General features: G+C 38.9%; 1 protein-coding gene across 4 annotated transcripts in view; it reads left to right on the plus strand.

Moving 5' to 3' along the window:
* Nucleotides 1-12,203, plus strand: part of PEPD (peptidase D) — a 143,468-nt gene that overhangs the window by 12,562 nt on the left and 118,703 nt on the right. For all 4 annotated transcript variants that reach the window (XM_075040062.1, XM_075040060.1, XM_075040061.1 and 1 more), the window contains one exon: nucleotides 10,786-10,849. In XM_075040062.1, coding sequence (XP_074896163.1) covers nucleotides 10,786-10,849 — 64 coding nt within the window. The remainder of the gene's footprint in view (nucleotides 1-10,785; nucleotides 10,850-12,203) is intronic.

Consider the following 12,203-nt stretch of genomic DNA (forward strand, 5'->3'; position numbering starts at 1 on the left):
AGTAAATCTGCTTGACAATGCTGCAGTTCTTTAATATCCTGATGTGGCTTCAAACCACAGCATGAGAAAGTTAAGTCTTGCCTACGCATGTCTCATTCCTGCGGTACAACAGGGAATGTTGATAACCCCCACCAGGCATTTCTTATTTTATACTGTATTTAATGCGCTAGCAGGAGTATCAAGTTCAGTGATACACACTCCTGATAACATTTTGAAATATCAGAGAATCCAAGTTTTCTTTTGATCAGGCGTGCCATGTGTTTTTCTTCCAAGGACTGGGCTGCTGCTGGTAGGAAGGTAAGCTGCAGCAAAGGAAAAGCCTGTGGGGATTTTCCAGCAGTGCTCCAACAAGGCTCTGCACCTCCACGCTGCCTTCTGCTGTGCAGCTGCCTGGTTTGAGTGCAGAGCTCTCTGCTTCTTGTCAGCCCGGATTTGAGAAGGCACTTCAGTGAAAAACCTCTCAAGTGATACCTACAGTGGTGCCTCTATTCCTTCACTTCTAAAGTTCCACGTTCTCAGGGCTTGATGTTAACTGTTTTCTTTAGGTGTTTTATTCCCTGCAACCCGTGCTGTGTCTGCCTGTACGCTCGAGAAGGGCTCTCTGAAACAGTGTTGTCTCTGTTGAGAACCATACAAAGAGGAAAAAACAACCCCAACTGTTTTGTTAAAATAGGACAGGGAAGAGTATAATCAATATTAATGCTTCTTAAAAGCTAAATGTGAGTGAAGAACAGGCAGCTTGTGTTTTACGTGCTGTGTACTCCTTTGCCTGTGTACTTGCTGGAGCTCTGGGTGTCGGCAGGTATCGCCTTGACCCTGGTCCTGGGGGATGCCAGATACTTCTTCGCCTCACAGGGGCAACGGGGCATAGTGAATCGGCACTGTTTGCATGGGTAGGTCCTGCCTATTCTTTGTGCTCAATGAGTTGTTGTGGCAAGTTCCTTTAATTTCTTTGTGGTTTAGTTTTCTTTGCAAGTTGTAAGATGAGAATACTATCGTCCCCTTCTTAAAGGTGTTCAGGTCATCTTAATGCTGCTCTAAACACCAGTACTGCTTTCTTTCATGCTGTTACCAAATAATGTGGAAACTGGGGGACATGCTGTACACATTCCAGAGCTTGCTATAGTACTTTTATGGGTGGAACATAAAATATTGCTGGTTTTCCCCCCAATACAGGCTTTTTTCCAAAGTAAAAGCAGAACATTTGCTATTGACAGATTCAGTATATAACTTTCTCAGTTAAGAAATATGAATTGAGGCCAGTGTTTGAATGGAACACTGTTATTTTATGGTGACCTAGAAATTATACTTACCCTCTTAAGCATTGTAATTCTTTTTGTGCTCTTTTTTGGGAAGAGAGCTTTCTAATGAATATTTGTCAGCAGTCTTATGCGACAAGAAATCTTTCAGGGATTTCAGTGTATAAACATTTCCTTTGTTACAGTTTTTTTCTGTACTAGTATAGAGCCCTTCTCTCCAAGGAAAAATTTTGTTTGCGGAGAGAAATAAAGCAGAGGTTACCAATTGCAAGTTTTCTGTGGTTTTGTTTTTTTGGGTAGCTCTTGATAGTATCTCTTAAATGTTTAATTGAGGCACTGCCTCTTGAGGTAGAATTTATAGAAAGTGTAAAGAACTTTTCATCTTTTGGGAATGGCTGTGGTGGGAATAGCTGAGCAGGAGCAGGCAGACTGTATATTTGAAGTAGATGAAATAGGTAGTTCAGAGCTTGGCTTTTATCACGAAGAACCGTGAGAATCTCCTCAATATTTATTTCTGATTTTGTAAGTCCAATGGTCTGTATGTTGCTCATACAGATTATGCAAAAGCAGAATAACTGTCTAGCACTGGGAAGTCCAGTATCATATACCCAGCATCCTATGTCCAGCATCATGCATGTGGACTCTACTGTTCTGTCCCCCTGCTAGACGTGGTTACCTTTTCCAGTTGAATCAGCTTGAGTCTTCATCTTCAGTTCAATTTCTTTTAAATTCTGTTGTTTTCTCAAAATCCATCTTACTCTAGACTGTATCAAAAGGAGCAAGGAGTCTGAGTTTACATGTATGGAGGTACTTGTGTCTTTCAAAGGATAAAACAGAAATCTAGAGAAATGTGGAAAGGAAGTAATATTAAGGTAGTCAAAATGCTGCTGGAGGCTGCCTGTGATACCATCGAGCCCATTAGTACTGTTTTGTTTTAAATCTAGCTTGATGCCTTTTAATCTTCTTTGAGATAGTGAAATTCCGTTTGGCTATATAGGTGATTGCGTTTTGTTGGACAAAGTCAGGAACATCTGCTGGTATCTTGTAAAGCTTACTGTGTTGTTCTTCCTAGCAGTTCTCGACACCCTCTTGTTTGGATAATGCTTTGCCATCTGTTAACTTGATGATACTGTAATGAGGAGGGAGTTTATTGGTGAATCTCTGACAGCATTAAAACATTGCTTTTGTATCCCTTTTCCTCCTTTGGCTCTACGTGCTTTGCTGATGTATTTCTATTCATCTGCTTTAATTTTCACCAAGTTTCTTATTCTTTGTCTGTGGTCTCACTGAAACTTTTACTCTGCTTTAAGCTCATACTAGCAAGGCCTGAGAAATGAGTTGTTGACTGTGTAGAACTTTGTCCTGGTTTTGGCTGGGATAGAGTTAATTGTCTTCCTGCTAGCTGGTGTAGTGTTTTGGATTTAGCACCAGAAGAATGTTGATAACACACTGATGTTTTCAGTTGTTGCTAATTAGTGTTTATACTAAGTCAAGGGCTTTTCAGCTTCTCATGCCCAGTCAGCAAGAAGGCTGGAGGGGAACAAGAAGTTGGGAGGGGACACAGCCAGGACAGCTGACCCAAACTGGCTAGAGGGGTATTCCATACCATGTGATGTCATGCCCAGTATATAAACTGGGGGGAGTGGGGGGATTGCTGCTTGGGAACAACCTGGGTGTCGGTTGGTGAGTGGTGAGCAATTGTGTTGTGCATCACTTGTATATTCCAGTCCTTTTATTATTGTCATTTTATTATTGTTATTACTGTCATTATTAGTTTCTTCTTTTCTGTTCTATTAAACTGTTGTTATCTCAACTCACAGGTTTTACTTTTTATTCCCGATTCTCTCCCCCCATCCCACTGGCGGGGGGAGGGGGGAGGGAGTGAGCAGCTACATGGTGCTTAGTTGCTGGTTGGGGTTAAACCACGACAAACTTCAACTGCTGAAGACTACTCTTGTCCAATAACTCCTTGTGCATGTGTTTCCCCTCATGTACGTGAGGAAAAATGGGATGTAACTCATGCAATGACTTGCTGGTAGTAAATGTGTGCATGCTGCAGTGCCATGTACAGGCACTATGTGCAGGCTAATGCAGACATTTACTTTGCTTGGTAGAGATTATTTGCTCAGGATAAAGTGGATTTGCCATAATTTTTTTTATGTTTTATAATTCTTACTCTGAAAGTTAGGGTGGAATGGAGGAAACAATACTGTTGTATCTCCATAAAGCAGAAAGCTTTACTGTGAAGTTTCCTAATTTTAGCTTTTCTGCCTCACTGCATCAAGAATCTTCCTCTTCTGATTCTGTGATAGGAGCTTGCATGTTTTTTCATGCATTTTAGGCAATAATACTTGTAGGACCTTTTAAGAGAGCAGTATACCCTGAACATTATTGTGTAGAAACCCTTTTGCTTTAGACTTTGTCATGAATAAGTGTCTTTGATGTTTGCCTGTTTGGTACTGTTCCAACTATGTTAATTCTTACTTTTAATTACTGCTTGGAAGAACATCGCTTTCTGGTAGCTGCCAGGAGCTGTGGATCTGAAAGACAATAAGTAGTGGACAAGACTTGTGGATATGTATTTTAATTGCAGGGGAGTCTTTAGTATGGCATGTCTTGGTTTGTGTCAGTACTTGCTGTCTTCCTCCCTCACATACTAAGAGATCCTCAAAACGGTTGTTGATTTTCATTTAGAGATTCCTCCTGATGCTTTTTAAAAATACATTAAATTAATGCTGATGTGTCTTTTTGCTAAAGCCAGATTCGGTGCTTAGAAATTGCAGGTGATTTTCATTATTTGGCCTTAATATATGTTCATTGATAGCATGTGTGGTCAGAAAGCCTGGAATACTGCTTTGTTGTCTGTGCAATGTGGTATTAACTTAGTATTTCCTTTTGCAGGAGAACGGTTACCTCATATTGGAGCTTATGTTAGGATACACCTATTGCTTTCTTTTATATGTAGGAGTGCAGTAAGGCACCCTTCTTTCAGAATAACTTCAAAAGGCCAGATGTGAAGACTTAAGAAATTCTGTAAAACCATTCAAATCTTAATATTAAAGGCTTGTAATAATTTGTGTAGGTGTAAGAACTGTTTTTTGTAACGTGTAACTGAACATAAAACCTACAATACAAGCGTGCTGGTGGTTCTCATGTGTCTGCCTATTCTGACAAGCTGATCACAAGAGAACTTAGCTAATGGGGAGCTCTGAACAATCCTGGGTGGATGACAGGACAAGCTTAAGGGAAAGAATTAGTACAACATGAAAGAGAAAGCAAAAATAGCGGTTACAATTCAAACAGCTTCTACTAGTAGGTGGAACTGGTACAACTGCCATTTCTGAATTGTTATTGAGGTAAATGTTCAATGAAGTATTTTCATTCTGTGTTTGAGAGAAACAAAAAATATGTGAAGCATCACAAAGTGATGGCAATGAACTGGTTTCTATTCCAGCAGTAAACCTAGAGAAAGTTAAGTAGCTCCTAAAGGTTATGTTGTTATCCAAATATTTTAAAAGAGCTGACCAAGGGCTTCTCGAGGCTGCTGTAAGAATTCGAGTAGGGAAGAGAGAGGATGTTGTAGCAAAATCTAACAGCAGGACATACAACAATATCAGATGTCTGAAAATGAAAGCATCTAGAAATCAAACTAAAAATGAAATACATGTGCTTATTCTGATCTCTCCTGGCTTTTCTAATCTGTGAATCACTTGCAGATACGTTAGGAAATGTAAGGTATGTAAAAGTAGCGCTGAAATTAAGACAGCCCTATGGAGGGACCTTGCAATTCAGTGGACTTTTTCTTAGACTGAATGTCAGTAGCAGACTAGTGCAGAACTGGCTGATGCAGCGAATCGTGTGACTTCTTGGTGTTAACAGGGTGCAGAATGCTACAGCTTTTTGATTAATCTGTGTTGCGGAGAAGGAGGAATCCTGTGCAACTTTTAGAGGAGACAATGCAATCAGCTTTCCACACTTCAGGAAGCTTGGGACCTCCTGGTGTTGACTTGCTCTGCTGAAGGTGCTCAGGTCATTTCTGAGGTGTGTATGTATGTATCTATTTGAGTGTGTGTCTGCAGTCTTTTAGTAACAAAATGTAGAATGTGTGGAAGTTGTTTTGAAATTAGTGCCAACTAGAATTTCTCAAATTTTTGTAATGAACATACCATTAAGAATATTTTTTTCCAGCAGGAATAGTTTTACATTCTAGGCCATGCAGTAAGATAAGTAATCTTGAATTAGGAACTCCAACTGAAATGCTGAAGAAAATCTAAATTGGACTACTTCAGGAAAAGCTGAATTTCATTTTAGAGCTGATCCACTGCAAAAACTGCAAATCTGTCCTAGAAGCATTAAAAAATGAACACATAAAGTGACCAGCAGGAAAAGGTTGTTATATACATACATTGAAGATTGTCTGGAAGAACGTTTAGATGCAAATGAAAACGTATACATGTGAATGTATATCAGCAATTAGGTTGGGAATATATTAGCTTAGATGTATTTCTTTCTGGAATAGCTATCAGCTGTTATGAATTCTGCTCACAGTTTTTCTTTGGCATTTGTGATTTAGATCCATCTCATTTGTACCTCTCTTCTGAATGCAGTTCTGAAAACTAGAACACTCTTTTATCGTGTTGGTATTACGAGGCTATTGCTCCAGAGTCCTTTAGAATACAAAGAAATGTTGCTTAATGGAATTCTTACGGTAATGTCAAATTTGTACAAACCTCTTAAGATTTGCTGTTATGAATTCTTGTGCAATGTAACGAACAACAGCTTTAAAATGGTGTTAGACAATGAGACCAAGTTTTTATTGGGTTTAAAGTGGAAACACAACATGGTTAATAAAATGCTACAAAAAAAATTGAGGTTTGAATTTTGTCCAACTATATAAAAGCTTCAAAATATATTTTTTGGTGTATTTATAGATTGGCTGTCAGAGCTGTTCATCTTAGTGATGGATAAACAGAGGAGTCAGTATTACATTCCTGTTTGAAGGATCGCATTGAAGTGGAGCCAGTTGTAATACTGTGGTCTGTCAAAGTTGATGGCAAAATCTTCACTGGTGTGATTAGGTTGTGATTTGATGAAGCTTCTTGGTTTTTAAACATGCCATCATGTACCACTGTGAATTTAGTTAAACCAAATGGAAAAGTTTATTCTAAACTTGGAAGTTTTCACTAAGCTGATGGACTGACTGGAATTCCTGGTTATTAGTTTTTAATACTGTGCTCCCTTACTCTTTTGCTGGTAGTTTTCATGTTTGATCGATATTTAAGAGAAATGAGGTATAGCTAACGTGAGGTATTACTTTAGTGTCTGACTTAACATTTCACACTGTATTTTTATAGTGAAAGTATTGCTGCTGCTCCTCTTCCTCCTTTTCCCATTGCTACCTCAGTAGAATTTTGTTTATAATGAAGTTGTCACTTGTTATGGTTGAAAGGTGAATCTTCAATATTTGGTGCTTTAATAAAACCTTAGCTGTTAAAATAAGTGCATCAGAATTTGAATCTTCTTTTTAAAATGTAGGTTCTCATCTTTAGGCCATCTTCAGCGTTTCCCAATTGCTATGAAAATCTTGAGAGCAGGAAACCAAGTAGGTGAACTAGATTGGGTAGAAAAACATGGGAGAGGGCAGAGTTTACATCAGCAGAATTTAAATAGCTTTGATGTTTAACCCAGAATAACTCAAGCTTTTTCACTGGACTGGAAATTGTGATGAATTGTAAGTGGTGAACTAGAGACAGTCTCTTGTTTAAGGGATCCTTTGGTGACAAAAAATGAGAACTGTATTCTTGTAAAGAAATAGAAGTTCTGGACTCTTAATGTTTTCTTTCTAATGGCCATGAACTATGAGATGCCAGATTTTTGGCTAGCCATTTCGGCATGTGTACTTGGGCATGATGCTGTTCCGGGAGTTTGTAGTTACTTATTTCCATCATGAGATAAAATGATGACTCCTACTATTGTGGAAGCTAACTACTGACATGTCTAATGAACACCACTATTTGCTTGGCTGGAGTTATAAAACTATAGAGAAAGGATATTGAACCTTTTTAGGGCTGAAGTGCATTATTCTCTGTAGGGTTTTGCTAATTTATGTTGCCAGGGAATCTAAAATTTTTTTCACATTCCTTCCCCACAAGCCTGTAAAAAAATTAGGCCATTGCTTCAGTTTGCATCTGTTTACAAAAGGTTGGGGTTTTTTTTGATAGGTAAGGAGAGACATGATTCAATAATATCTGGGATCGTATCTTCCACTTGGGTAATCCTTCTAATTAATTTATGACTTGCTGTGGGGTTTTTTGCGTGTAGTCTCTGCAGTGATTAATCAGAATTTTGAAACTGGCAGCCCATAGCAGTGTTACAAAAGACAAAGGCAAACCTAAAAATTGTAACCAATTAACTTATTCTACCTGCCTGAGAGTTATCTGTAGAGAGAAGTACTCCTCATGTCTGTGAAGTATCAGATGTACTTGAAATTATCATAACTGAATGTAACTTCTGATTTTCATGAAGCCAGTGAGCATTCTGTGGAAGGTACTGTTCCCTGTGACAGTGATGGTCAGTGCTAGACTTTAGCCTGTTTTGCATTTAAATTGGGTAAAAATGAATACTGAGCCCTGTATCTCCTAAGGAACTCTGCCCTGGTACTTTTTTTACAGTAACTAAGGTGTTGCTGCATAATAATCTTTCATAGATCCCTGCTAAACTGGGGAAAAATTGAAGAGACTGGAGAGAATATGGAAAAGTCTCAATGAGGATCATCTTTGCTCCTCTTTCTCCCTGAGCTTTTGTTTTGCCTTCTATACTGCTTTTCTATATGTGACAGCACAAAATTTTTCCTCTCTAAGGTCGACTTCCATGTGCACTTTTCCTTCCACCTGTATGGTTCTGCAGTAGGGTAGGTCTTTGCAGAAGTCTTTCCGGTGGGAGACGTGGCTTCATCAGTGAAGCATCACGGCTCCTGTGGGATGGGTAGGGGATGGTAGTTTGTGGGAAGTGTACATGAATTGATTTTACCATCTAGTCAGCGGTGCTAAATGGCTGAAGAAAAGAAGTGAGGCAGAGCCTTGAGTGCTTCAGAGAGGAGCTGAGAAGTCTGGCTCTCTACTTTGTACTAAAAGTCTTGCCGACTTCTGAGCAAGGTAGCAAGAACAAGAGCAGCAAGGAGGTACACATCTGGGAAACGTGGCAGCTTATCATTAGGTGTGATGGAGTCAAAAGTATCTGGAAGATGACCTAGTTTAATAGCTGAGAGAGAGGATGGAGGATTGTGGGAAGCTGCTGTTTTCTTTCTCTCAAAGTAGAGAAAAAATCCTCAGCCTTGAAAGGGTGATGAGCTACTTTTGTTCCTCAAGAGTGATAGTGTACATAAGAAGAGATGTTGGAGGGATTACTACTGGAACGGAATCAATAATGGATTAATATTAACCGTAACCAAAGAATTAAGTTAGCAGCAGTGTGCTGTAGACCACACAATTATAGGAGGCAACTAGCAAAAAAAAAGTCAAAAAACAGCTTGTGAAAAGGCAGAAATTTTCTTATTGGTGTGTTGGAAAATGAGACCTACTCTTATTTAAACTGCATTAAGTGAAGTGAATAAAATCCAGCATATTTGTGGGTATACTTTTAAGAAATATTTACTTTACAAGAAACAGTTCTTCAATTCAAACAAAGCAGCTAATTGTAAATGGTGCTTTGCAGGTATTGCTCTAAAGAGCATATATTAACATAAATTACAGTGGGCTATAAATTAACTGGTTTTGCAGTTGGGATTCTTCTGATACCAGATGAATTGGTTGAAACTGTAAAAGAGAACAAAAACAGAAAGTGCTAAATCTGTTCGTGATGTTTCTGGAATATTAAAGTACTTCAGTGTGTGAGGAATGAAGGAGGGGAAAAGGAGATGCCTGTAGGAGAAACAGAGTATGCAGAAGTTGGAGGTAAGGGAACTATAAAATACAGGGTATAGAAAGATAAGAGTATATAGTGGATTTTTTTAATTATATGTGAAATTAGGCAGGGAGAGAAGGTAAATGATAATTGGTTTGAAATCCCCAATAGTGGTGGGAGGAGTCCACAAAAGGAGCATTGTAAAAGGGAACATATAATGAGATATTTTTGTGTTACTTTTGAGTAGTACACAGATAAATAAATTTTTAAAAATCTGTAATTTACTGCTTGAGGACACCATAAACGTTTTCATGTTGTTGTTCGTGTCTCAGCCTGGTGCTGTTTGGAGCATAAAGGCATGTAAAATGAAAAATGAGTGCACGAGATTGAAAAAATGATGTAAATCAGAGCTCTAGCCACCTGGTACTGCAGGCAGCTACAATACATGCCTTTGTTATGGAGCACCTCCTAAAGATGCTGAACTGTTTGTACCACCACTTCTGCTGTTCCTCACTGCAAGGGTTAGAAATGTTCTTTGGTCTCCAACCTAATTTATTCTTTCCCAGTTGGTCTTCTGCTCTTGTAGTCTAATGTTTAAACATCTGAAAGTTCAGTCCTGTGCACACCTTTTGCTCTCCTGCTGTCCCTCAGGAAGAAAAATGCACAGGATCCTCCAAATTCTGGCTCTTGCAACTATGTTTTTTTCTTTCTCCTGTTTTTTTAACTCTGTGGAAGGATGCAAGCCAGGTGGTTTTGGCTTTTTTTTTTTCTTTTTTTCTTTTCTTTTGAGATTACGTTTTCATAATTACACTGATTATATTTATTCCAGTTTCGGGGGGATAGAGAATTGTAATCAGAGACTGAATTCTTGTGAATAACTGGCTGCTCCCATAAAGTGAAGGGATGAGCAATGGTACAGCCACTGGTAGGGGGGCCACTGGGCGAGCCCTGGAGCGCTGGTCCACGCCTGCGTCTGCCCCAACTTCAAGCACATCTTTCACATTCTTCTTGCATTTTGAAGAAAGTCTCTGGTTGGGTATTGTGAGAAACCAGCTGAAGTGATTTGGTTTTGGACATGTGAAGTTGCACACCCTGTTGGGTTAAGAGTGGATCTCTGGTGTCCTGAGGAATAGAGGCGGCAGAGCCCATGTCTTAATAGCCCTCAGTCTGCTTTATGTTCGTATCAGAGGGTTTATCAGGGTAGAAAAAGAATGTTCTGTTCATTCTTTGAATATAACACAGGGCGAACCAGTCTTTTGCTATTTCCACATCCTTCCAACATCTGGTGAGTTGGAAAGTTGTATACAAATGGCATGGCAAAAATCTTTGACAAAACTGTCTTGTGTAGGGTGAATGGGAAAAAACCCCCTTTAATTCAGGAGGAGACCATGAAATCTAAGTATCAAGCATGGACTGGATTAAAGCACACTGATTTTTGTAGCCGTGGCAACTTTCTCTGTAATCTCCTATTTTGAGAAATGGAGTCAAGGATAAGATTATTAAAACATTTCTCATATCCGATTCTATTGTTGTGATAATAGAGGACATTATTTCTTTGTCTGTGGCCTTATTAAATATTACAGTAAAGCTAAAACCAAATGCTTCTTTTTGTTCTTTTCCAAAGGATTCATCCCCCTGAATTCTTCAAGAAAAAATACGCTGTGGATGAAGTCCACTATGTGAACGAGGTGAGTTGTCTGTGTGTCTGAATATTTTTCTGTGAACACAAAATCAATATGTGGCAATGATTTTGCTTAATATTAGTCCTCTGCTTACTGGATGTCTCCTGACTTGGTGGGACCTTTTCCACCCTCTCCAGTTACTGGAAAGTGTCCTTCATTCTTATAAAGCAGTTGTAATTTTTTTTTTTTTTTAAATCTTTTTTTTAAAGGCTGCCATTTTGAGCTGAACAATAAGGTCTTAATCCAAAGACAGTCTCATAAACATGTTTCGTGCATCATGAGCCCTCTCAGTCTGTGTCTTTATCCAACAGAAGTGTGTTACTAAATACATTTTTTGCAATGCCTTGGAGATTTGAGGAGATTGCTGGCAGGGAGGTTGCGTGTCCTAGCTCTGACTTGGGAGCCTACATTTATTTTATGCTTCCAAAGAGCTGTGAGGAAAAGCTGCCTTCCTTACTCTTAGGTTATGTTGAATCATTCTAATATTTGAATAAGCAAATATATTCATATTTTTAAATGCAAGTATGACTTGCTTAGTTAGGTTTCTCATTTCATTTCTGAGCAGATGTTTGTATACTTGTGCACCTGACCAGTTATCTTTTCTTTGGTAGGAAGGCTCAGCAGGGTGAGGGCAGTATTCATGCCAAGCTCTGTGGGTGATTTTCATGGAGAGCAGCTTGAAAAGGAAGACTTTGATACTTATGTCCCTGCAGAGCACTAACTCTGACTCACTAGACCAAAAATTTTGCTCTCATCAGCTGTGAGCATGTTCCATTTCATTTTCATAATGAGTCCAGCTATGAAGTGAAGTTTGATCCTGTATTTCAGTACCTGGGGGCAGAGGAAGCTGTGGAAAGGTAGCTTTTTGACGTGAGTTGGAGTTGTATAGAGTGCAGGTGTTCCAGTGCTCATCTGTAAGATGATGAAAATTGCAAGTGGAGAATACATGTTTTATTTTTAAAAATCACATTTATTTTCGGCCACCTTAGTTGTTTTGGGTCACTTTCCATCAACAAATGCCCTTATTGCAGTTCTGTTCTCTGCTTCCCTACTGCTTAAAAACTGTATTGATGGGAAAAAGAGCTCTTTATGTGGACCAGTAAATTGTCCTAGCTTATAAAGGCTGTTTTCCACCTGAACTACGTGTATTGAAGTTAGAAGCTGTTGAAGCTTGCAACGAAACTGTTCAGCTTTCAAAGGTTCTTCCTATAACTTTTGCCTGGTTTGCCAAGGAATTGGTTTTCCACCATCAGGACACTAGGGGCCTTATTTACAGGATAGTTTTTTGTTGACAAATGACCAACCTGTGTAAGCGTGTAATCCTGATATTTCATGGGGAGAAAAAAAAAAAAAGTGGAAT

This window comes from Buteo buteo, chromosome 11, assembly GCF_964188355.1.
Source record: "Buteo buteo chromosome 11, bButBut1.hap1.1, whole genome shotgun sequence".
NCBI lineage: Eukaryota > Metazoa > Chordata > Aves > Accipitriformes > Accipitridae > Buteo > Buteo buteo.